The 27,229-nt window shown below is 39.9% G+C and overlaps 1 protein-coding gene across 1 annotated transcript; it reads left to right on the top strand.

The window, feature by feature from the left end:
* The first annotated feature begins 76 nt into the window (after positions 1-76).
* Positions 77-27,229, top strand: emilin3b (elastin microfibril interfacer 3b). The gene is made up of 5 exons (XM_082145080.1): positions 77-636; positions 14,011-14,133; positions 15,558-15,817; positions 22,381-22,913; positions 25,306-27,229. The coding sequence occupies exons 1-5, from the start codon at positions 476-478 to the stop codon at positions 26,587-26,589; spliced, it is 2,361 nt and encodes a 786-aa protein (XP_082001206.1). The 5' UTR covers positions 77-475; the 3' UTR covers positions 26,590-27,229.

Here is a 27,229-nt window from a genome sequence, read left to right as displayed (position 1 = left end):
AGAGAAACATAAAGTGAACGGGTTCACCCCTGCTGTCGCCTGCTGGGTCTCATTTCAGGCAGGAGTTTGGGGAGGGATATGCAAATGCCCCATCAGAGCTGCAGCTGCAGGGTCGAGCTCACCGGCCCACTGTTGGCTGAGGCATCCGAGCGCTCGTAGCGACTCCTGCTTTAGGATTCTGCTACTGCTCTTCTCTCTCTCTCTCTCTCTCTCTGGTGTGTGTGAGCACTGAAGTGGGCAGGATGGTGCCAGAACAGCAGATGTTTCAATTGCAGCACTGCTTGCCCGCCAGTAACTGAAGTCAGTGCTCCAGAGAAACCTTGTGGGACTCAGCAAGGAAAACAAGCAACACTTCACAACCTCCGGACTCTGCAGCCCTCCCCAGCTTCTGCTTTCGACACACTTTCTCCGTCTTCCTCCACTTTATGGCTTTTTCTGCAAGTGTTTTTGTCAGCCTTTGCTCTGCTGCTTGAAGATGAGGGGGATATTCATGTATGGGGGTCTTCTGTTGGTCACGTTGCTACTGACTTCAGTGGATGCCAAAGGAAATCTCTATGGAAGTCCATACAGATACAATCTACACAAGTCTGGGAGCGTACCGCAACACAACCCTGGAAAACCAATGGGTCACCATAAGTAAGTAAACAGTAAAGTTAGATGTTTGTGTATGAGTATGTGTGTGTGTGTGTGTGTGTGTGTGTGTGTGTGTGTGTGTGTGTGTGTGTGTGTGTGTGTGTGTGTGTGTGTGTGTGTGTGTGTGTACAGAACAGAAGCCCAATGTATCAAGCATTAGACCATAGGCGGTGAGTGTGTAATGGATGTGTATGTGCACAAGTAATAAAACGTCAAGCAGTGACAGCAGCGTCCTGCAGTTTCATATGCTTCATCTGCAACATTTTTCTGATTCTTTTAATTGCACATGTAGTTTTAGGAGCTCAAATTCATTGAGAGACTACATGTAATGTTTGTAGTTAGAGAAAATCATTTGTCTCACCTCAGGACTATTAGTGAACTGAAAAAAGTGATTAAAATAGGATGCAAACTTTTCTAAAATGACACAGGACAGGACTTACAATGAACATTTGCTTTTTATGATCGTATCAATTTTAACAACATCAACAACAACAAAAAGTGGTCACACTTTATAATAGGTGGCCTAATGTAGTGTGGCCTCACTGTGTACTAACAATAAATACATACATGACAATGGATACATACAATACTATGCATTGTTCTGGAAAATTCCCACATTATTGCCAATGAGTTCGAGTTTTGGTTAGGTTTTGGAGTAAATGTATGATTAGTTTTAGTGTGAGGGTTATTACAGTTAGGAGTAAAGTTAATGGTGCAATTAAATGTAATTAAAGTCCTTTAAATGTATTGCAATGCACTAACATGTACAGTATGTGCATAAGTTAATTGTATCAAATGGTTAAGTACTATAGTTAAGGCCATCTAATATATAGTTTGACCAAAATGTTATATCTCGACAATGGATGACTATATATCTCATCAGCATCTGCCAACATTAATGATGAATCCAATGTCAAGGTTTTCTTAAAGTCCCACTCCGATCATATTTTGAGCTATTTTTAAACATTCTCAGTGGTCTTTAAATGATGATTATGCCGTTTTTAGCAAAAATCACAAAACCTGTGCCGTTTTCTGGGACTTCGCTTCAGCAGAGCGGCAGTAGCTCATTAGCAATTCGCCTCTGCGTTGTGGGCGGAGCCGTTGGCTGAAGCGAGATACATAGGCAGCAACAGCCTCTTTCTGTCTTTCCTTCTTTCTGTCAACACAGAAAACATTTCATCACTGGATAGTATTTTTCGTTTAATTAAAGTGTTGTTTTATGTCAGCTGAATGTCCGGAACGCTTTTCAGAGAAGATAAGGCAACTTATTTAGCACAATTCACACCCAGCGGCAATTCAGAAAAAGAAAAAAAAAATCTCAGAATGCTCCACATGAAACTTTGGTCTTCCGACCTTTTACCGCCGTGTCGATTTATTTTGATTAATATGTGCGAGGGAGAGAGAGCAAGACAGCGCTTAGTTTGGAGACAGTGAGGTCTTGTTTACATTTTCGCCTGGCTCCGAAGACAGAGAGTAAGCGCGCGCGCGTCCGGGTCTCTCTCTCTGCTCGTTCTTTCATTTAAACAAGCGCAGCAGTTCATCTACATTACTCACCGATCAAATAAGACTTTGGCGGGACAAAAATTCACTTTGGCGGGCGCTAAAACAAGTTCAATGCAGGAAAATTCATGCGTGAATTTAACTGAGTAGTACATGACATGCACTCGCACAAATGCGACCACATAAAATTTTAACTCGCACATTCTCAAAAAATGGTCGCAGTCTGGAACCCTGGAACGTAATCCATTCATCTCTCACAGCAACATGTTTTGGTAAAGCATGAAAGCTAATACCAATATCTCTCCTCTTAGCATTGCAACCCGCTACCGCACATAGGTATTGATCCGCCATCGTCTTCTCTACTCCTCAGAACCTGAGCGGGCGGGGCGGAGGGGAGTATGAGCTTGTGGCCCCGCCCAGTGGAGTTACTACGTCACAACTCCAGTCTATTTTAGCCGGCATTTTAGCGTCTGCTACTGATTCACAGCCATTTGAATGCAGAAATACTCAGAAATACAACTTTGAGCTTATTTTTCTCAAGATATGTCCTCTAACATCAGAAAAATACCACAAGAACATGTTAACACATAGAAAAACATGATTTTCATCGGAGTGGGTCTTTAATGTTTCAGTCATAGCTTCTGAAATTGTTTTGTGTCACCAGATATTTGGAAGGATCCCTAAAGATATAGCACACATACCTCTGGTTTCACAGACCTGGTTTAAGCCTAGTCCCAGATTAAAAAGCATGCCTGAGCTGTTTTAACTGAAAGCAGCTTGCACTGACGTACCTTGAAATATATCAATGCCATTGTTTGGTGTCAAGACACACCATGTTTTCTTCCAAGGAATGTTTATAAAAGCTACTTAAATGTCCTAATTGAACTAAGACCTAATCCTGACTTAATCTAAACCCTGTTTGTGAAACCAGGCATTGATGTATACTGTCGCAATACTTAATTTGTAAATTAATAGTTGCCCGATCAAAAACAGCAAATAAAAAGCGCTGTGACTGATACTGACCATTCGACTTCAGTTTTCCCAGAACTTTCAGTGACGTCACGAAAAAGTGATAGCACAACTAAATAAGAGCATATTTCAATATTTTTAAGAGTTTCTTTACGGCGCTAACTACTGCCTAGTGTATTATTCTGTCACATATATAGCTACTTTGAAAATTAAAATATGCTTGACTATCTTTTTGACATTTTGGCGATATTAACTTTTTTTATATAATAATTTGTCAGATATATACACATTGGTTAAAATATATATGTTGAGGGCCAAAACATATTGCAACACACACACACTGTCACCATGTGATGCACTTGTTAATGCCGGATCGTTTAAATCCAAAATCTGACATTTTGGATCCGGGACAACAGGATCCGGCTCAAATTAAGCACTGGTCTGAAGTTATTATAAATGTCTTAAAATCAATGACGTTTTGTTCCAAAAGCAGCTCTGGAGCTATCTGAATCCGACCGAAAGATAAGCAGTTGGCATGTTGAGAAAATTCCCATCAAAGACCTGTTGGCATCTAGGAATTCTGAAATGCCAGTGGTATCAAATGCAGATCGCAAATGCTGGCAGTGATGTTGTATCTGTCCTCAATGACCCATGTTCTGAGCACTATCTAATACCATACAAACCATATGTGTATCTGAACATGTTCATCTTGGTCCCTCGGGTAAATCACAACAGCCTGTATATCTCCTGTCTATCTCTGTTTCCAGAGAGATGCCCATGTAGACAGCATTTTAAGGCTTCCTTGCCATGCTCCCGATTCAAAATCTGACAATTAATGACAGCACGATGATACTGCCTTCTAAGATAGCTTCTTTTTTCTAAGGCCTTGATCACACCTGACGCGTTTTTTGCAGTGAGAGGCGCCTTTTTTCAATTGGTTTCCTATGGCAGTCAGCGTTCTGCGCGCTGGTTATGCGCCTGCTGCGCCTTGCGTTTTTGCAGGTAAAAAAAAGAAACTCCAAGCGGAAAAATCGCCCGACGTCATGGCGTTTTTTTCCACTGTCCAGTCGAATGAATGGAGAGGCGGGCCTTCCGTTTTAGTGATGAAAGCTACAGTTGCTTGAACGCCCGGAGAGTGCGATGATGGAGGATAAACTTGTGGTGCTCTCGCGGGTTACCAGGAGCTTAACGACTTCACGAACCGTAACTACCACAATGTTAACAGAAAGTAAATAAAGTTAATAAAAGGCTGATTTGACGTGTACTTGACTGACAGGATAGCTGTTTCAGTGGTTGCCTAGCAACATAAAAAACGCAGCGCACTGCTCGTTCTGTTTTCGAACCTGAAAAATGTGTTATGTGTGATCGGGGCCTAAGGCAGCATCTCATGTATTCTTCACAGACAAGGCAATCCCAGAATGCATTGTGATGAGCCCAGTGAAGATATTCCATACAGTATTGGACAAAAAAGGGGAATGCTCTTTGCTTTGACAACCCTTGTGTAAAAGAATATGGACGCGGTCATGGCTAGGGAAAAGAGGCCAACTTGGCATGCCAATTTTGCAATTTGGCCTTGTCCACACTAATACGTTTTTGTTTGAAAACGCATCTTTTTCTCTCCTTTTTGGTCTTCCGTCCACACTGACACTGCGTTTTTAATAACGGAAATGAAGCTTTTTGAAAACGGTCTCCAAAGTGGATACATCTGAAAATGCTGTTTTCACGTTGCAGTGTGAACTGTGAAAACAGAGGTATTTGAAAACGATGACGTATGTTTAGTCATGTGACGTATATTGTACCAATAGTAATTCATGTTTATACCAGTATTGTGCCTGTTATGTGCTATTCACTTTCACACAGTTGCTATAATATGTTACTTTGCACTCTTTCATATCAGTCCAGCAAAATGCAACCTGGACGCATCAGTGAATGCTGAGATATTTTGCTAAATAAAATGATCCTGTCAGAAGAATTGCGTGAGAACTTGATTATGTCTTGTTCTGTCTGAATCATCCCAGTGAGCTTTGATGAGGGTACGAGGGTTTACACATGCGCTGTTAGGTGAATTTAGCGTTTTCCAACGTTTCAGTGTGGATGAGAAACATTTAGAAAACGCCTGAAAATGGTAGTGTGGACGGAGAGCGTTTTAGCCTACGTCTCGTCTCTTTATACCGGACCATCATAAAATAAAGCAACTTTTTTTTGCGGGAGCTTCCTCTGTTTCTCTGACTGAAAATATAGGCTAACTATATAGCCTACCGGGAGAGACTGCTAAAGCTCCTCAGGTCGTATTTTTGGTGGCATATTTGTAGAAATGATTCAGTTAATTCATTATGATCAGTGTATCACTTTTTATTGTAAACCTGTGGTAAAACATCGATTATTGGTTTATTAACTATTGATTATTAATACTTTAAATATTCAAGTAAACAACAAAAATGCCAGCAAACGGTTGCTTTTATCATGTTTGTTTTGCGATCACGCTAGTTTCCAGTGATTTCTTTCTGATTAGTTTTCTGATAAAACTTCTATTTTTTTAAATAATTTTTTTAACTTCCATTTGTTGGTGAAATGATTAGTTTGTGTGACGTTGTTCCAGAGAGGCGTGTTACGGGTGTGTTTTAGTGAAGCGCTGTAGAGCTTCTGGCCCGACAGTGGAAACGCAGTGTGTTTTGGGCTCGGTGCTCCAGGTCCGGGGCTATTAGTCCCGCCCGGCCCGTTTAAAGCCCCGGCTCACACTGGCCCGACAGTGGAAACGCAGCTAATGTGCACGGCATAAGAGCTTACATACACACGGAGTGGTAATGAGGAAGCTAAATGAACTACAGGTGCATGTAATCAATAACTAATGGAACAAAGTGGCACCAGAGAATGTCTAATATGGCGAGAAGTTTCACTCTCACTACACTTCCGGCTTCTGAACTGGTTGCAGTTCCACTCTGATTCCATATGAGGGCGCTCACAGGACGAGAGCAGAATGAATGGAGGTCAATGGCGGTATACCCCTCAAAATCCACTTTTCTCAGGATATAATTTTTTGTCTAGTAATTTGAATGTTGTATTCGAAAGGAGATGCAAAGAAATTACACATTGCTGGGTGTTAGATTTTTTAGAGTCACTTATTTGATTTAAAAAAGTCTTTCAAAATGTCAATGACGTCAGAATGCTGACGTCATTAGCAGAATGCTAGCGTGTTATGGGCAACAACAACTCAACCTGTAAGAAATCAAAACGACATAAGTACTCGTTCATTCAACTTTCGACCTAAAACCCATGTTGAACTTGCAAAATCTACAATCACATCTGAGATTTCTCAACGGCAATCGGGTGAAAGAGACAAATTTAGCCGTCTAGCCCCATTGACTCCCATTCATTTTGCACTCATGGCGAGCGCCCCCAGTGGAACTCTGGTGGTACTAAAACCAAAATTCGGTACAATAGGGCTTAATAGGGAGTGGACAGGCTCTCCGTAGACGGGCTCTGGTGGCACACAGGTCAACTACAATGACAGGAACACAGGCAAACCAGACTGATCTCATGAAATGGCGTATGTATGACACGCCAATTCGTATTTCCATTTTTGGCGTGTTATCAACACGCATAATCGATTTTCAGCGTGTTTATCAACGCCGGTGACTTAACGTTACATTACTGTATATATAAATATATATGACCTACCCCAACCGCGTCCCTAAACCTACCCGTCACTGGGGTTAATACCATTTATGAGTGTTCCCCTACCATCCTAGGAAAAAAAATATTGCTCCCCAGATGTAGATATACATTTTGCTCAGTTTCGCTCGGACATTTAACGGTGTACACATACACGCGGAATCACTCTGACGTTTAACGGCGTAGACATACACGCGGAAGATGACGGTTCGTTTCGGCGTGGACATACACGCGGATAGCTCAAAATGCGTATAAATAACACGCCACTTGACTTGAAAGTGGCGTGTATGTTTACGCAAAGTCATGATGTCATGTTGGGCAAACAGGAAACAGAAAACAGAACCAAAACACAATGAAACTAGAACAAAACAGAGCATACACGTTACAGATATCTTTTGATATATTTTTGAGGCATACTAAAAAAGTCCTCGACACATTTATAGCTAGCTAGCTATAGCTAATAAACATCTGGTTTAATGGCAGAGGCATTTGAGTGTAACTATATCGCCCCCTTCGGTAAAGGTCTGTTACCTCCTGAGGAACACACATGAAGAACAGTATCTGTATATAAATGCACTTCTCAAGAAGTCAGGGACTGTCGTTCCATTTCAAAACAAAATGTGAGATTCTAAGACAACATTCAAACTTGAAATAAAGCCTCATAAGTGATCTTGAACACTACATAGACAGCAACCCAGTGTCATACAGTGTTAGCATGTTATTTATGTGACACTTAAATACACACATTATTAAGTATTTAATGATCAAATAATTAATTAATCGATATGTTTCAGTATTAACTGAATTATACATTTCTGTTTCCACAATATTGATGAAATGAGGCGGTGTGATTCTGCTTTATTTTCTATCTAATGTCTATGGACTACATTTGTGGCACATCTGTTAACATGAACAATAATTTTCATTGTGAACGTGTACACATATAAAAACTGTTTAATTGAATGAGAAACATGTTATAGTAATATCATTATAAAGGAACCTTAACATTGAAGTGGACATCCCAAAAATAAATGTTTTGGAAGGACAGATTTTTAGGTGCCATAGACAAAGGTGTTCACATACATAAATGAATACAACTGAACAAATTTCTTGTTCAGTTATGCATGGTAATTGACACCTTGCCACAGATGCGGTCCATAGTGATTAAGTTGAAAATAACTCAGCTTAGTTTGACATCTATTTCTGCATGTGTCTTTGAATGCTGTGCATGAGAGCAGGTCAAATTAGCAAGACTAAAGGGCCATTTTTATTACTTCTCAGAACTCAAGCTATTCTGGAGGCTGGATACAGAATCTCCATACTAAATGTATCCCATTGTTCAGCGTGTCGCAGCAACTCTTTTCTTGAGTTAATGGATCCTAAAAAGCTTGCATGCACCGTATCTGCATATTTATACTGTCAGTGGCCCCATCCCTTCCACAGCGACTCTTTAAGGCATGACCAATGACTGAACCCAGCGACCGATGAAAGACTGCTTCCATTAGTGTGAGTGAGAGAGTGGATGAGATAGAGAGAACAATGAAAAAATGGAGGGAGATATTTATATGGAGAACAAGAGGAAAATTCTGGCACAACTCCATCTCACAACTAAGCTTTAAGTGCCATTAAAAGCTTTTGACATGCCTGTGTATTACTCAAGGGTGACTAGGGGTCATTTTAAACAATGCTGGCCATTTATATTTAGATTATGAAAATCCACAGCTAACTCCTGAGCTAGATGATGGTCTAAAATAATTTGTGTGGCTCTGCTGTTTTAGTCACATGTAGCCCAGCTGCATGAAGTCTGGTCCATAATGTCAGGCCAAGAACTTCCCATTTAGACAGGAAGAGACAAATGACTGGCATGTACAGTTACCAATAGTTCTTTTTTATTACTATTTAGTATTCGGTGCTGTTTATGGGTGGGAAATATGAAATCAAATGAATAATAAAGAATAGGCTGGTGGGTAAAAAAAACAATAAAAAAAAAAAACACATTGGGCTTTGGGAATGATTGTTCAGAAGAAATTGCATAAACATTTATAGACTTCCAATAGTACACTGAAATAAATATTGGCAGTGGATCTGTAGGTAACAGCAACATATCGTTTTTAATAACCGTAAATCATGATTTCTCATGGAAGCAAAATTCGCCTATCAGCAAGGAGTCGAACGTGTCCATCCTGAGCTTTATTGGAAACTGATTGTTGTGTCAATATTGTATTGAAGTCGGTCAGTTTGGTGTGCTCTCCAGCTTTCTTTGCTATTTGCATCAGATGGTCAGAAAAGATCGTCTGTCTGAGGCTAAAACAAGTTTTGCACCTCTTTCTTCATGGGGTGTACCTCAGGTGTATGTACTAGGCCCCTTCACACTGTTATCGATTCATCACTGCATTTTACCCTGAGATGAATCCAGCACACACAGAAGACACACCAGCTGAGACATCTCTCCGATAGCCTCTTTACTCCATTCCTCTGACAGATGAACACACGTTTTCCTCGTGCTGTGTGGTCTTTGTGGTTTGGGAGATCAGCCTGCAGAGCTAATATTCATCTTTCATATGCAACACACAGATCATAGGCTCTGTTTAATACATCACAGGAGGCTCTTAGATCACTTTACATGTCTGACAATGTGTTAATTTGTCCTTTCACAAGTCACAGTACTGTAATTCAAGCAGCTTCACTAGATACTTTGTTCCATATGAACAAATGCAAATGCATGGAATACGATAATGTAAATAATGTAAAGAGCCTTTTTTCCTTCAGTTGACAGAAACTTAAGCAATGCTTGCAACTTGCATGCATACTGTATCTGTGTCATGTCTCTCCTGTTCTTCCTGTCGACATAATTTGATATTGATTGAATCAGCTCATGTAGATATGGTTGGACTGAGTTATGTGTATACATGTGGAGCATTTGAACACCTGGACTCATTTTGCTTGACTACAGAGGTTGTTATTTTTCTTCCAAGTGTGCACTCACCTGACAAGCAAATGCTGAATACTGAAGTCTGTTTTTCGTTACCCACAGTCAGAAAATGTTGATGCAGTTATTCCCATTCCCTTCATTTGCATGTGTTTGCACAGATCTGTTTAATGCCTCCTAAATGAAAGAGACAAGTCACAGGGGTCATCCAGTTGTCGCTGTAAGTGAGAAATGCTCTCACTATAACTCACACAACACAACTTCAGACACGCATGTTTGGCATAGTGAGTAATTTCTTGCATTAACTTTTCATGTCTGGCTCGCTTAGTCAAAATGCTGCATCTTATTAAGGCCAAATTACTTTAATATGACTTAGTCATTTTAGTCACTTCGTAATTTAATAAAATTAGACTTGAATATGTTGATGATGAATCCATAAAATTAAGTAAATGTTACAGATTAAAGGGTTTAGCAGAAGTGGCTGTTACATGAATTATACAATTGACCCTTCGCAGGGAGTTTGATTGACAGGCGATCTGACCAATTATAATCCGCCATTTTTGTCCGACAAAGCAGTCAGGAGAGTTAGTAGATTAACGTTGGAGGATTTGAACTTGAAAAATGGAGTGTACTGACGTCTTTCCACGGTTAAAACAACATTCCTTCTGATGTTCATTCATGTTTATTTGATGCTATAAATGAACTAGAAGGAAGAAATGATCGGTTCATGAGCAGCTTTAACTGAGGCTCTACAGAGATCTGTCACGACACATTAAAGAGCCACAAAATGGTATTTATTGTTTAAATTTCTTTAAAAAATGACCAAATTTGAAAGTTGAGACTTTGTTTCATATCAAAAGTAACCTGGTCTGGTCTGTCTGTCGGCGTGTTGTCAGTGTCCTCTCTCCTCCGCGATGTACTGTTCACTGCGTGAGAACATGTGTGGCGTGAGAGCGCCGTGGCTTGTCAGACATAGCAACAGTAACTAAAGGGGGCGGATCTTTGCGAACAATCAGATATTAACATTAACAATTTGTTTACCTAAAAAAATGCTGTTTTCAGTTAAATGCAATTGTGCAATGCAGTGATGGGTTTCAATGATGTATGTATTTACACACTATTGTTTAATAATCTCCAAGCTGTTTTAAGACAGAAATGTGAAGACACACCAGACTTCTACCCAGTTCTCAGGTCAGTTGACTGTTGTAATTAGAGTCATTAATGTCAGGGATCTCTCTACACCTGAACTCTCTTACACACTGTGAATGACTGAAGCTCTATCCCAGGTCAGATCTCTCAAGCAGAACCGCTGTTGAACAGCAGGACTCAGAGGTTTGCTCCAGGCTCACTGGAAGACGCCAGCCCTAGTACAGCAATGCATGACTGCTCTCCAGTCAGACACTCTCGTTTCTGTGAGCAATATGTGTGTGAAGACACATGTTGGCCGTGCAAATGAATGGCCAAATGTGGGTTTCCTTGTGTGCCTTGTGTATCACTTCATCAAAACTGTTTGTTCAATAGCTGATAGCACTAGACAGTCATAAATCAGATTTCATCAGCTGTTGAACTGTGTTATTACTGTATAATGTGGCTCCTAATGCGGTTAGTAAACATGACTTTGGGTTTGACAAAATAGCATATTTCTATACTATTCATACTATGTTTTAGTAAGCTGAGAGCAAGTTAAACGCCGGGCACTATAAAATCAGACTGATGTAATATAAATAATTTACATATTTTGGAATACATATATGATGACATTTAATGATATACAAAATAAATCTCAGAATTTTGTAATATATTGACCTGATCAGTATATTACTGTTATTTTTGCAGTATGGAGTATTTACAATTTTCACAATATGCAATTTTGTTATGCATGCATGTAATACCCAATAACCTACCAAAATTGAGAAGCACCAGTGTTGGGGAAAGTTCCCTTTAAAAGTAATGCATTACAATATTGCCTAAACACGTAACCAATTGCCTTGTAATTGTTACTTAGCATGGAAAGCAATGGCTTGAGTTACTTTTGCGTTACTTTTTCTGACCAGGGCTGGGCTTGTTTGTTTGTTTTTTAACAATAATAACAACAAAAAAGTTATATTTTTGGCAAATGTAAAGGCCCTTTCACACCAAGGGCCCTATTTTAACGATCTGAAACGGAAGTAACTTTGTGGGCGGATCTCGGCGCAAATCTAAAATGGGTTGGTCTGAAGTAGCTTCATTATTCATAGGTGTGGTTTGGGCGTAACGTGAAATAAACCAATCAGAGCGACATCTCACATTCCCTTTAAGAGCAGGCGCGCTTGTTCCATGGCGGCTTGCTATTATAACGGCGGATTTGCCAGGCGCACGCCAGGAGAGCTTCACAGCCGAGGAGACCGACGTTCTCGTCAGGGCCGTAACATAAATTTGTTCACATCTTCATGGACACCACAATGATTTCCCTCGTGTGGAATATTTTTCCTTGTAATAATGTATGATTTGAAAAAATGGCAACTGCTGCATCTGTGTAGATGAGAGAAACAAAGTGTAGGCTATGCACATTGTGCACACGCTGCATTATGGCCAAGCATGCGCCCTTAAAATATCATCTGAATAACACGCCACTGACTTTAGACTAGGTTTTTCCTGGTCAGTGGCGGAATTGTTTTCTGAAACTGCAAAATAGTACCAGGGAACGTTTGCGCCAGAACACGCCTCGTCTTTGCGCTGAACCGCCCCCGGGAGCGCAAGTTCATTTCCTAATTTACCGACGTGCGTCTGTGGAGGGAAAAGTCTGCTGTGTGTCGGGTGCAAAATAAGAATGATACATGCGTCGGTGTACAAAGTCAATTGCGCTGGGTGAAAGATAGGTCTGCTATGGAAGCTTGTTTCCGCCACTGAATAATAAATAAATAATAATAATTGCGATATCTTTTTATCTCACAATTCTGACTTTTTTTCTCACAATTGCGATATATCAAGTCAGAATTGTGACATTTTTTCTCAGAATTGCGAGATATGAAGTCAGAATTGTGAGAAATAAAGTCGCAAATCTGAGAAATAAAGTCGCAATTGCGAGATATAAAGACAGAATTGTGGGATATAAAGTCGCAATTCTGAGAAATAAAGTCGCAATTGCGACATATAAAGTCAGAATTCTGAGGAAAAAAGTCAGAATTGTGAGATATAAAGTCAGAATTGCGAGATATAAAGTCAGAATTGCGAGATATAAACTCGCAATTGCGTGTTATAAAGTCAGAATTGCGTGATATAAAGTCGCAATTGCGAAAAAAAATGTCAGAATTCTGACTTTATAACACGCAATTCTGACTTTATATATCTCGCAATTCTGACTTTATAACACGCAATTGCGACTTTATTTCATGCAATTCTGACTTTATATCTCGCAATTCTGACTTTATAACACGTAATTGCGACTTTATTTCATGCAATTCTGACTTTATATCTCGCAATTCTGAGAAATAAAGTCAGAATTGTGAGATGTAAACTCGCAATTGTGAGATAAAAAGTCGCAATTATCTTTTAAAATGTTTTATTCTGTGGCGGAAACAAGCTTCCATAGTCTGCTGCCATTCTGGAGGAGAAAGTTCAACATTATTACTTCAGCGATAAAAGCAGAACATTTTTAATATATATATATATTTTTTGCTTATAATTATTGTTGAATTGGATCATTGAAGGTCAGCAGCAAAGACAGTGCTTAATAAAGCGAGATTAAATACATAAAGAATAATTTAGTATATTTAATTATTGCAGCTTTACATAATATTGTGTGTTTGCATTTCATTGTTTTTTGCATTTTGAGGAATTCTGAATCTTTTTGTTGTTGTTGTTGTTGTTCAAGTGAGATGAGTAAATGCATGCCCACATTTAGTCTAGATCTTCAATAACTTTTTTTTTTATTATTATTTTTTTTTATTGATATAAATGACTCAAAAACATATGATTCCAGCAATTCAGCCTACATCAACAATGTTTCACAAGACTAGATCTTCAATAACTGATAAGAATGTAAGAACTGATAATGCATCAGTATGATGTGTGATAATGAAGAATGTAAGAACTGATAAGAATGTAAAATGTGTACTTTGAAATGCAATGTAAGTCGCTTTGGATAAAAGTGTCTGCCAAATGCATTAATGTAAATGTAATAACCATCATGTTCACACTCAGGGCACACAACTACTTATACTTGAACAAATAAATGAGTTTCCATCATGAAGCTTAGCCCTGCTAATAATATAAAAAGCCTTGCTTTTCAGACTTCTTCATTGTAAATGTCTCTTTCCTCTCGACAGGAATTTCTGTGCTTACGTGGTCCAGAAGAACGTCACCTGTGTGATGCAGGATGGAGTGGCCACATATGTCAAGCCAGAGTACACTACCAAGTGCATATGGGGACAGAAATGTCCTGTGCTCATGTAAGTCTTGCACTAAGAATCTTGAATGGAATAAAATGTAGAGGGATTTTAGTGTTAGACCAAAATATAGTTTCAAATGGGTGTTTATTTGTCAAAACAGCAGGAGAAAGATGGTCTCAAACATGTTTATTTGAATGTTAAATGTTTTGGTGGTGTTTGAAGATGTTGAACACTTTTCATTGTGTCCTTGAGTTGCCCTCTAGTGGCCACTCAGAATACTGTTCAAAGTCTAGTGAAACTGTGTCATGTTGCGTGTTTTTAAACTGGAATACACTGAAAAAAAGTGAAAAGTGCTTTTCTATATTACTTTAAGTGAAAATCATGTTTTTCAGTTTAAACCTATTTTGTTCAGCTTGCCACAGAAACAACATAGAAACAGTTAAGAGGATTATTATTATTTTTTTAATAGTGCTGATTTACTGAGTTGTATACATTTTTTTCCTTTCTTGCTTTTGTTAGTACATAACAGAAAATATGATTCCTATTTTTTTTTTAAATCACAATAAACATTAAGGTCTTTTGAAGTTGTCTTAATTTATTGTAGGTAAACTAAATTAAACATTAACTAACAAAATGTTTTTAGTTTTATCCCATGTGAATATTTTACTTTCATATTCATTTAGCTTTTGTTTATGGTGACATTAAGTTGTAAAAAGCCAAAAGATAATGATATTGACCCACATTAAGTAACATTTTGACCTACATTTAAGTAACATAAAATATATAAGATTATATGAACAATATATTAAGTACTGTATGGTATGGTCTTTAACAATAAATAATCTTTTTACTTTCTATTAATCTTTTTGTCTTTAGTGTTTTTTCTCAAAATTATATTTATGTCTTTTACTCAAACAAATATTAAATTTTGATTAAATATTAATAAAACATCTTTATTTTCCCAATCAGTTTGGCTGTGACTGTCACAGCTTGGTTACAGCAGAGATGCAGTTTTTATTCAGAAACAAACTCAAATCTTCACGTAACACTCAAGAACAGGAACAGAACAACCAAATGAACACGACGTATAGAGACACACAGGGCTTAAATAGACAGAACAAACCAATCAAAGAAAGTGAAACACCTTTGAAAACTTAATCAAACCATTTGTAACCTCGGAGGCTAGGGGAACAGAGGATGACGGGACTAATAAACAGAACAAGAAGACCAACCTAACAGAGATGAACAGAACAGAAAATGATATCAAAAGCAAACTCTAAGCATGACCAAACTCAAAATGGGACAGTAACAAATTCGAGTTGGTTTTAATTTGGTCCAAAATAAATATATATATATTTTCAGTGCATCATTATGTCATGCCTGAATGTCAGTGAATAAAAGCCCTGAAGCTGATCTCGTTTTACACAAGGCAAACGGTGTGAAGCTCATCCTGTTTGTGACACTCAGTGTGTTTTTCCGCACAGGTATCGGACACTCTTCAAACCACAGTACAAAATCGGTCATAAAACCATCACTGAACTGGAGTGGCGTTGTTGCCCCGGTTTCTCTGGAGAGAGCTGCTTTGACGGGTCGACCTCTGACCCGGATGCCATGATGCCACCCTTCAAGGGCTCATTCCCTCGGCCCGGGGTCAAGGGTTACCCCAGGGGTCATCCTAAGACCCCCTTTCCTGGAGGACACCCCGACAACAAACCCATCCCTAGTGGGTTCATACCAAGCTATGGTAAATGCAAGTTACACATCTCACCATTAGCAGTTTGATTATTAATGTGACACTTGCGTTAATATTTGGGGAAAGTAATGGTAATAAATAGATCATTACAAAGTTATTATGTTTACAATGGTACTGTACATTATTGTTTTAAAGCCAAACAAGCAAGGGTTTCCCTTTTTTTTTATTTAAATTTTTTTATATTTATTTGGAGTAGATTTGAAGTTAATGTTTCAATAATTTGACAACACTCTCGCATTTTTAATGGCTCTCTGACGTCCGTTAATCGTCACATGACATGCAAGTACACAGCAAAATCCTCAGTGTTAAATTAACACTGCTCAGTGTTTATATAATCCACACTCAAAGTGTTATAAGTAACACTGAAGCAGTGTTAAAGTTAATGAGATAATTAAGTGATTGAGTGTTGATTGAGCATTATTGAAGACACCTGATGTTAAAGGTAGGGTAGGTAATCATTTTTCTAAAAAAAAAAACATTCCAAATTTGTTTAAACTGTCTTTATATACCAATACATAATTAAAATGTAAGTACTCTGAAAAAGAAAATATAAAAATCGAGTGACTGTAGACCTTTTAATATGCAATAAACACAGCCGATTATTTCCATTCACTCCACCCCCTCCCTTCTGAGCTCCTTCCAAAGCCACGCCCCCAAAACACATGAACGCGCGACGCCAAACGCTCAGGCTGGAACAAGACGCATTTATTACCTGAGACGAGTGGAGAGGAAGGAGCGCAGTACATACAGTGACATCATGTCAGAATCACATGTAATAAAATACCTAACTTTATCACTATGAATATAAACAAATAAGATTTCTTTTAGTACTCACTATCAAGCTAGCATATCGATAATGGTAAAGTTTGATTCGGTAACGAGCTATATTTATAAGGCCGGTGACACACTGGATGCGTGGCGTGAGCGTGGCGTGAGCGTGGCGTTTCTGTTGCGTGTCAGCTGCGTGGCGGCTGCGTCGCGTTTTCCATGTCTTTGCACACCAGAAGCGTGTCTGACGCGGCGCTGCTGCTGCTAGGTGACATATTGGTGATATATTTGACACATGGGGAGAGAGTTGTGGAAGGCCTATACTTCATGTTAAACATAAATATATAGCAGCAGAGACAACGTCGGCAGTGTTGACGGCAATATAGACTATAGAATATTTCGTTCTGTATTGACAGGTGCAGTATTTGAAAATCGATAATATTTTTTAAAATTGCATTTAAATTTGCATTTATGTCAAACCCTAGACACTTTCAAACATCAAAATGACATTTATTAATATGTATTCGTGTCAAAATGTCATATAAACATCTTTTCCTATTCAATTTTGCTTGGAAACGCTTCCAAGACGCTTGCGTGTCGCATGAAAAATAGGCGTCGGTTCTATTTCTAGCATGCACGCGTTTTCCGAGCGGCTCGAGCCGCCCTGAGACGCCGTGTCACGCACGCAGTGTGCAAGCTCTAACCTGTTAACATGGGAGCCGAAATAAAAACGGACACGCCACGCAGCTGAGACGCTTACGCCACGCATCCAGTGTGTCACCGGCCTAAGGCAAAACTAAAAACAGGTTGCACTGATACACGTTTTTCCATTACCATCAGTTACACTGTGATGAAGATGAATTTCGTGTAAGATTCATAACATATACGGTGTTTTGCATGTAAGAGTTTCCATGATGAAAACATTGTTGACTCTAATGAAGACTAACGTACACTCCGAGTCCGGAGACAAGTACCGCATCATCGGTTCGAGGACAGGTCCGGGGTTGAGGGCGAAGCAGAGGAGGTCGTTCAAGAGCGCGGGCAGGGTCCGAGGAAGTAGTTTTTGCCTTGTTTGCCTTCGCTGACTGCATATGCAGTATGAGGCGCCGGACTGGACAAAAGAGAAGCGAACTGCGCGAGCGAGCGACAATGCTCGAGAGAGACCGAAAGTGCGCGAGAGAGACCAAAGGTGTTTCTCAATGTCAAGGATACTTCCTTGGCAGGACTGGTCCTTCCAAGTCACTTCCTTCAGAGGCGAGGCTCCTCTTTAGCATTCGGAGAGAACACGTTTTTCAACGGCTCTGGAACAGGCTAGCAAGTGCACGTCAGTGCGTCAGTGAAAATGAAAAACAGAGCGTTGCTATGGACGCAGTTCTGTTCACTCAGGCAATATAATCGTTTTTAAATCAATAAACTCCTTTTTAATCAAATTGATTATTTGACTGTCAAGTGTGTTTAAACAGTGCGGATCAATTTGACCCATAACATAATGGATGCATTTTTTTTTAAAACAAATGTTTGGTAACATAAATATACTTACATTTGAAAGCATATTGCGCCGTTAACGCTCCGACTCCGTTAACGTCCGACATTTAGAATTTTTTTGAAAAAGATATCAAAGCTGCGCGCATAGGATTGTGGGTGATTTGAGAGCGCGAAGGCTACACATATGCATCCTTTCCTGTATATGGGTATTTTTCGAACGAAGGACTCAGTCCTTGGTTGAAATTCCGAGGATCCTCGACATTGGAACAGTCCTTCGACGGATGTCGATGACGTAGCATCCTCGAAATTCTGGCTTCCGAGGATCCTTCCTTGACATTGAGAAACGGCTCGAGTGTGTCTGCGCGCGCGAGCGAAAGTGCGCGAGAGAGACCGAGTATGTCTGCGCGCGCGAGCGAAAGTGCGCGAGAGAGACCGAGTAGTGTCTGCGCGCGAGAGAGACCGAGTGTGTCCGAGCATTAGTTTAGTAGGCTAATTGGTACAAAGTAATATATAATTATTATATAAGAGGCATGGACGTTAGATTAATGGACAGCAATAATCAGTAGGCTGCCTACTACACACGTCTTGCTTTGAACTATTTAATAAATATAAATTATTCGAGCAAAAACTTTCATATACGACTTAATAAGATTGAATTCAGGCAGTAATGGTAAGATTTCATAACCTATATAGTTAATGAACACTGTACCACAACCAGGTTTTACGTTTCTTAAGCGTCAAATAACAATGACTGAATGTTATTCACCGAGATCGAGATCAGTACCACGAGAGCTGTGGAGAGGATAATGGCATCTAGATGGTATATCTGCAAAGACTCCCTTTGATAAGAATGCAGCAAAACATCTAATTGGTCTGATATGTAGCTACAGGAAATAAAGTGTTTTTTTCTTTCTTTTTCTGAGATGTTATCATCTTTAACAAAATGTTTGACATTATTTGACAAGCATACACACATGCACACAAAATACACCAGTGTACATAAACACTATGATTATGATCAGTTAAGTTTGATTGTATTTTTTAATAAAATATTCGTTAAACTTTCTATTTAGCGTAATGAAATACATTTGCTTTATCAGACTTAAGATAGCAGTGTTAATTTACTGTTAAAAATAAAATGATTTCAGCCGAAATTACCTGTGTTGTTCTATTTTTTTATATTTGGCCCATTTTACCTGAAACTTAGTGCCTTTGCTCACGTACTGTATCACCTGTTGATATTCTAACTCATAATTTACTTTTTCGTGCTTAAATACATATGTTTAAAAAATACAATTCAAACTTAACTGATCATAATCATAGTGTTTATGTACACTGGTGTATTTTGTGTGCATGTGTGTATGCTTGTCAAATAATGTCAAACATTTTGTTAAAGATGATAACATCTCAGAAAAAGAAAGAAAAAAACACTTTATTTCCTGTAGCTACATATCAGACCAATTAGATGTTTTGCTGCATTCTTATCAAAGGGAGTCTTTGCAGATATACCATCTAGATGCCAGTGGCGGTTCTAGACCACAGTAACTGGGGGGGCTAGGCAGGGGCCACTTGTGCTTTTAGGGGGCACACCTTTAACATTCATCTTAACCTATTTTCAGTATTATTTCAAGTCATTTTTCACCATGAAAATCTCTAGAAAAAGCTAATAAATTATATTAGCTAAGCTAATAAAACAATTTCAATTCAAATGAATGTTTCATTATGTTTAATTGTAGTGTGATATAATGATCAATAATAACACATTTTTAGCATCTAAGCACATCTAGGCACTTTTTTACACCTGGGGTGGGCGATATGGCAATAATATCATATCACAAATTTTTTTTTTTTCAGGAAAATCACGATTTTATCACAATTCTTTTTTCATGTTGGTTTTACTATTTTGCAAGTGACTGAGCATTACAGCCAAACTAATTTCCCTATTTTAAAAACAAAGCCTTATAGGTAGCAAAATATAAAATAAAAAAGAATGGCAGACATTTAGGCCAAAGGCGAAGATAAAAATCTTTGTCATTATTTTCTTTGTTATTAAAAATTAAGAACAGAGATACATATTACACATACACAACTTAATATAGGCCTACAAATGAAATAAACTGCTTTATTTTTTCAGCTATAGGTGTATTTAACAGTATGAGAAAGTAATTAAATGAACAAATATGAAAATAAAACACAACAGACTTAAAGTTCTCAGTCAAGAGCAGTGAATGATTTCCTCTGTGTGTTTTGTTGTTTTATTAACATTAAAGGGATAGTTCTCCCCCCCCAAAAGTCATATTTACTCTCTTAAGTTGTTTTAAACCTGAATAAGTTTCTTTCTTCTGTTGAAAATAAACGTTATTTGAAAGAATGTGAGTAACCACAACAGTTGATGTACCCCTGTGACTTACATAGTATTTTTTTTTCCTACTATGTATGGAAGTCAATGGGGACCAGCAACTGTTTGGTTTTGGGTGAACTATCTCTTTAAGGACAAGCGGCAGCATGTTTATTATTAGGGCTACTGTCTCTTTAAGAACTGCACGCGACGCGTCTAATATACACGCATATGACAAGCAGATTTTAATTAATTTTCTCTGTTTGCTTTCACTTTAGACATAACCAACTTTGTTTATGTAAACATTGTCTGTATTGGACAGTATTAGCGCAATATAAGACTCAAAAGATAACTTAGTCCAGTAACAGGCTTTTAGTGCATGTGCGCGTCGAGTGTACGCGCTCAGTAAAGCGCATGTTTGAACAGCGCATCAGCAGCGAATGACATGTTTAACCGGCAAGGCTTTAAAGCACATGCAAATAATGAACTTTTGTGAACTGCAGTGTCCCGTTCCTCTGCGTTAACATTTGATGTGAATATACGCCGTGCTGCAGTGTAGATGAAGGCGCCGCAACTGAATAAATGCGCAGTTGTTTGGTGTGATTTTACGATTCCAAATATAGGGGGGCCAGAGGGGGGGCCAAGCTTGGTGACAGGGAGCACTGGCCCCCCTAGAACCGCCACAGCTAGATGCCATTATCCTCTCCACAGCTCTCGTGGTACTGATCTCGATCTCGGTGAATAACATTCAGTCATTGTTATTTGACGCTTAAGAAACGTAAAACCTGGTTGTGGTACAGTGTTCATTAACTATATAGGTTATGAAATCTTACTATTACTGCCTGAATTCAATCTTATTAAATCGTATATGAAAGTTTTTGCTCGAATAATTTATATTTATTAAATAGTTCAAAGCAAGACGTGTGTAGTAGGCAGCCTACTGATTATTGCTGTCCATTAATCTAACGTCCATGCCTCTTATATAATAATTATATATTACTTTGTACCAATTAGCCTACTAAACTAATGCTCGGACACACTCGGTCTCTCTCGCGCGCAGACACTACTCGGTCTCTCTCGCGCGCAGACAATACTCGGTCTCTCTCGCGCACTTTCGCTCGCGCGCGCAGACACACTCGGTCTCTCTCGCGCACTTTCGCTCGCGCGCGCAGACACACTCGGTCTCTCTCGCGCACTTTCGGTCTCTCTCGAGCATTGTCGCTCGCTCGCGCAGTTCGCTTCTCTTTTGTCCAGTCCGGCGCCTCATAATGCAGGTGCTTTGAGCTGAATATTTCCGGGAACGGTGACATGTGATGAGTGCACGCCGGGCAGCGCGCGCAGTGGGGCTCGGGGCGGGCACGAGACATGAAGGCATCTGATTGGTTCTTTACATTCGCACCGAATGGCAGTGATTGGTCAGAGTTTTTACTGTCCTGCAGCTGCTACAGAGGTCTGATTTTTTTCATTCCTTTTTCTAAACACATAATGTATTGACTACTATCAGGATGGAAGGACCATTTCACCCAGTATTAAAAAAAGTGTTTCTGAACAGGATTACCTACCCTACCTTTAACAAGCAGAAAAGCACACATTTTAAGTCACCATTATGGTGATTAGTGTTTGCTTTAGTTGGGCTCTTGAACCTTACATTTTTACTTTAGATTTAGTTTGGCTGCTGTAATTCAGTTATAACAGCCAGATGAACAAAGAGAAGAAGTGATCTGATAGTGTTGGTTGTGTTTTAACAATCATTTTTGACCTGAATCACTGAACTCATTTAGAGCCTAATCTCTGAGTTAGGTTTAGCTATGTTTGTGCATAGCATAATATATATTTTTAGCATTTTCAATGTAATCCAATGGATTTCTTAAAGTTGTTCCACTAACCGGAAACCCTGATCTACGCTTTTCTAATTTCGTAAATGTAGATTGTAAAGGTGTAAAAGTTTCTCACTTCTTCCAAGGTCCAAAAGCGGGAGTCTCTGGTGAACGCTTGGACCGCATTGAAGAAAACCTTCGCAAACTCTCTCAAGATCTGGACACGTTGAACGGCCTGGTGTCTGGCATGGAGGAGCGTCTGCGCGTCTCTCTGCGCGAGGACACCAGGAAGATGCTGAGCTCTTTGCTCGGTGGCGCCCCCCGGCTGCTGGACACCTCTGTGGGCTTCGGGCTGATCCCCGAGGGCACGCCAAACGGTTTAGATGGCGAGGCGAACCTCCCTGGTTTTGGAGAGTTGGTGGGAAATGTGATGGAGGTCAGAGATGAGCTGAAGGTCAAGAGCGAGATGCTGGACGAGATCCGTGGAATGGTGATGGGACACGATGGCCAGTTAAAGCGGCTGATAGACACTGCCACTGGGAGACCCATCCCTGGGGATCAGCGGCGTCTAGAGGAGCTCCTGGACTCCAGACTGGCCGGAGTGAGGGCCGATGTCCTCGATGGCCTTGAGAGGAGACTGACGGGTCTGGAGAGTCACTGTGATGAGAGAATTGGTCAGGTGAGTTGATCACTCAATTTTTCACCAAGAATAAGTTGGACTGCTGACATTTGTTTTGTTGGTTCTAATTCAAGTCGGCATGAACCAGAAATTGCCACTAGTTTAATTTTTGCAACTAATGTTTCATACATAAATTCTGTGTCAAAGTGCAGCATTGCAAGCAGGTACTGAAAACTAAATTAAGAATTACTACTCTTTAGAGACACTATATGATCAAATCCAAGCAATATTCAATCATGCATTGAATCATGCATCTATTACGCAGTAGCAAACTCACACTCTCTCAGTATGACTCATGCAGTACTGTTTAAACAGGGTAATTTCTCAGCTGTTACATTCACACGAGTCCCCCTGTGGTGAAAATCAAGCTTTTAATGTTGTTTATATGTCTATGTGGTGTTTTTAATATGTTTTAAGACAAACCATGTGTAAATTCATAAGTCGGTTTGAAATCGCTGGTGTTTCTGACGTCACACACATTGTAACCAATCAGATCAACGTGTGATCGTCAACGAGTGGATCTCTGAGCTGAGTGAGTGGAGGCGGGGCTCATTTGCATATTCATAGAACCAGGTATACTAAATGAGGCAAGGGTGTCGAGTTACATTCAAGCTAATTTAAGGCATGAATACATTTTTTTCAAGAAAAACAACAACATTTAAATATGTCATTTTGGTGATAATTTTATGATGGTGATTTTGATGGTGATCAAAATGAGTTTTAAGGGCTAAAATTATTGACTACAAGGGGACTTTAAGACATTACCAGCTATGTTTACTAGGATACTCGCCAAGACTGGCGTTTTTACTTAATTTTGTGTGAATTCGTCAGTTCAGGCGTGAAAGAGAATTCAGTGCAGGAAAGGCTGATTTATACTTCTGTGTCAGACCTACGGGGTAGCCATGTCGTAGGCTGTGTGTAGCACACTATACCCTTCAGCGTACCCTGACATGCACCTCTCCAAAAATTTGGAGTCTGCTAGAACCCCTCCCGCTCAGGTAAAAAAAAAATCAGCGATAGCGTCACATCATACGCCTCATAAGCATTTCTGCTTGCGACATAACTACAGTGAAAACAAAGATGGACCAAGTTGAGGAGCGCGGAGGAAGTCCGAAGATATGTCCACCTGTACAACACAACAAAAGTCGCTGTTCATTTGCCTCCATCACTCCTGCTGCTTCTACGACAACGTACACAACAAGCTTATTCTTCTTCGGCTTTTGCCTAGAGACCGTGTGTTACACCATCAACATGCCTGTGGACACTGCCTACTAGTGGTCTGCATGTGTAATTGCACGATGCAGAAGTATAAACGAAAACGGCCAAAAGACAATGACGGAAAAATATGAAATTTGTTTTGAGATAAAAAATTTACTTCTGCCTGATAACTATATGTTTTTTTTTTTTTTATAATTTTTTTATTTAATTCCTTTTATCAAGTGCAGTCATACAGTATGTCACAAATGAACTTTGTGATGGTACAGTAAGGTGTCACGGGTAAGTCTACAAACAGAATAGCAGTCCATATCTTTCGAGAACTATATGTTTTGAACAATGTGTTTTCTATTTTTTGGTGTATTGTTTACTGACTGCTTGATAGTGTATTTCATTTTGATCACTTTGTCTATGATTTGAGAGCAGTGTTTGCTTTTGAACACAGGTAAAACTGTTTTGAGGTGAAAGTTTCATTTTGCAAGAGGAGTCAGAGGTTTTGTAAATAGTTATTGAAGATGAGGTTTTGTGTTTAATGTTTTCAGAAAATGGAGCAAGGTTTCAGAAATTGTGTTTCAGCAATTGAGAAAAACTGTAATTTGATACATTTACTTAATATAGCCTTCTCTGATTTATCCATTCTGCTCTCTGTTTGCTCCGTTGTCAGTGTTTCTTTGTCACAAGCACTGTACTGTACACGCTGTGTGGTTGTTGGTATTGGAGCATTTTAATGAGTACGAGTATGAGTACGAGTACACAAGCGCAGTATCGAGCCCGATATATATATCCTTGGTATTAATATATAAATACAGACTAGGATTCATTAATCTAAGGCCTGGTTTCACAGACAGGGCTTAGATTAATTCAGGATTAGGCCTTTTTAAGTGCATTTAAGTAGCTTTTATAAACGTGTCTTAGAAAAAAAAAACACTGTTGTGCATCTTGAGACAAAACAATGGCACTGATATATTTTAAGATACATCAGTGCAAGTTTCTTTCAGTTAAAACAGCTCAAACATGCATTTTAGTCTGGGACTAGTCTTCAGCTTTGTCTGTGAAACTGGCGGTACGAGTATAAAGAACTTTTTTAGCATTCAAATTAAACTGAATATAATCATAATCAGCTATGACACTAAATGTATTCTGTTTAAAAGTACGTTTTCCTGTGTCCTGTCCTTAGGTTAAGCAGCAGTGTCATGACGAGCACTTAACAGGTCAAGAACAGATCCAAGTCTCCCTGGATGGCCGAGAGACGGGCTTGAGGAAAGAGCTGGGTGAGCTGCAGGCACAGATCCTGGGTCTGACGGTGACCGAGAGCTGCTGCGGCGAGGTGAACAGCCTGACCCAGAGGATGTTCCAGTTGGAGGACTCAGTTACGGGCCTGACCGAGTCCCAAAGGCAGCTACAAGTGGACATGGCTGACCAGACACTCCACATCGAGGCTCTACTGGAGAGCCGGATGGTGGACCTGGAGGGCAGGATTAATGCCTCTGAACATGGACACCAAGATGGGTTCAGCTCCCTGGATGGGTTTAAGACTTTGTTAGACGATAAGCTGAAGACATTGGAGCGACGTCTGTTCGTAGCGGTGGAGGAGTTGAGCAACGCCACGGCACCGGCGCTGCTAGAGGGGCAAGTGGTGCCCGCACTGGAGACGGAGATCGACAGTGTCCGGAGGAGGCTGGAGGCTGACCTGGATGGGATGCAGAAGCAGATGTCCGTCCTCGAGCTCCTCTGCACTTCTGCGTGCTCCCCTGCCTCTAGCCCGGACACGGCCCTCATCCAGACGGAGGTAGAAGACTGCAAGGAAATAGAAAACAAGATCATGGACCGCCTGGATGTGCATTCAAGCAAACTGGACCATCTCAACAGCACCCTACTGGGTCTCCTAACACAGCTGTCCCAGGAGGACAAAGAGGGCTCTATTCAAGGGGAAATCACACTCCTGAAGATCAATGTCAACTCCGTCAATCGTACCTTGAAGGGTCTACGGGATTCAGTCAGTCTGTTTGCTCGAGAAGTCGGCAAGGTGAACTCCACATGGGAGGAACGAGAAAGCCGTTTGGTCACTCAGGTGCAGGGCATCTCGGATCTGGTGGAGCGGCAGGCGTCCATGCTTGGGTCCGGGGAGCGGAGGCTGATCCAGTTGAAGGGGGAACTCCAGAGCTTGCGACGGAGGTTAGCCGGGGAACTGCAGGGTTGTCGCTCCACAACGCTGGGAATGCAACGGGAGGTGATGGGGGTGGACAGCCGAATCACCCAGGTTGAAGGACAGTGTGGCAGCCTAAGTGAGTTGGCCGATGACCTTGAGAGAATCCGCAGTGAGCTGGAAAGACATTCGGACAGCTTCCTGGAGCAGGTCAGTGGGACACTAGAAAGCCATTCTGAGCAGCTGGTCCAACTGAAGGACGGTCTTAAAGACTGCGTGAGCAAAACGGACCCCGCAAGGGGTGACGGTCAGTAATCCTTCCTCTACAGAGAAACCACAAGGCCTGAGGTTGTACAAACTTGCAATATTTGTGTTCCCTCAACAGGGCATGTTGTCTCCTATTATTTGTTTTAAGCCTTTATACCGAGTTTTGTTAACTTATATGAGGAAAGTGTGACTGCATTATTAAACATATTTGACGATTTGTTAAATGAAGTAACAAACATGCAAAACTCATGAAAGCGAATGTTATGACACTACTAAGCTGCTACGGGTTTCTAATGGCAAGTACTGTTCACTACCTTCTCATCTCAGCATCCAAGTCATCTCCTGATTTAATTACTGTATCATAACACTACGAAGCTACACATTTTTTTATATATATAAAAGTTTGATGAGTGTGAAATAGGTTGTTTAAAAAATATATTTCGCATTATTGAAATGTTTTCTAAGAGATTATAATTTTTCATTAATAAAAACGAGTTGTGTGAACTGAAGAAAAACATTTTTTCAACTATTTCCTTTTTATTCTGATTATTCTGATTTTGATGGATCATTTGTGGAAGTTCCAGTAATGACCACCCAGTGTCATCAAGAACAAACTAATCAAACTTTCACTTTTACAAAATAAACCCAGTTTGACATCATGACAAGCTGAATGGACATTCATATGCTG

The sequence above is a fragment of the Leuciscus leuciscus genome (genome assembly GCF_965113295.1).
Source record: "Leuciscus leuciscus genome assembly, chromosome: 18".
Lineage (NCBI taxonomy): Eukaryota > Metazoa > Chordata > Actinopteri > Cypriniformes > Leuciscidae > Leuciscus > Leuciscus leuciscus.
The sequence above is the reverse complement of the archived record's forward strand: the minus strand, read 5'-3'. Positions and strand labels throughout refer to the sequence as shown.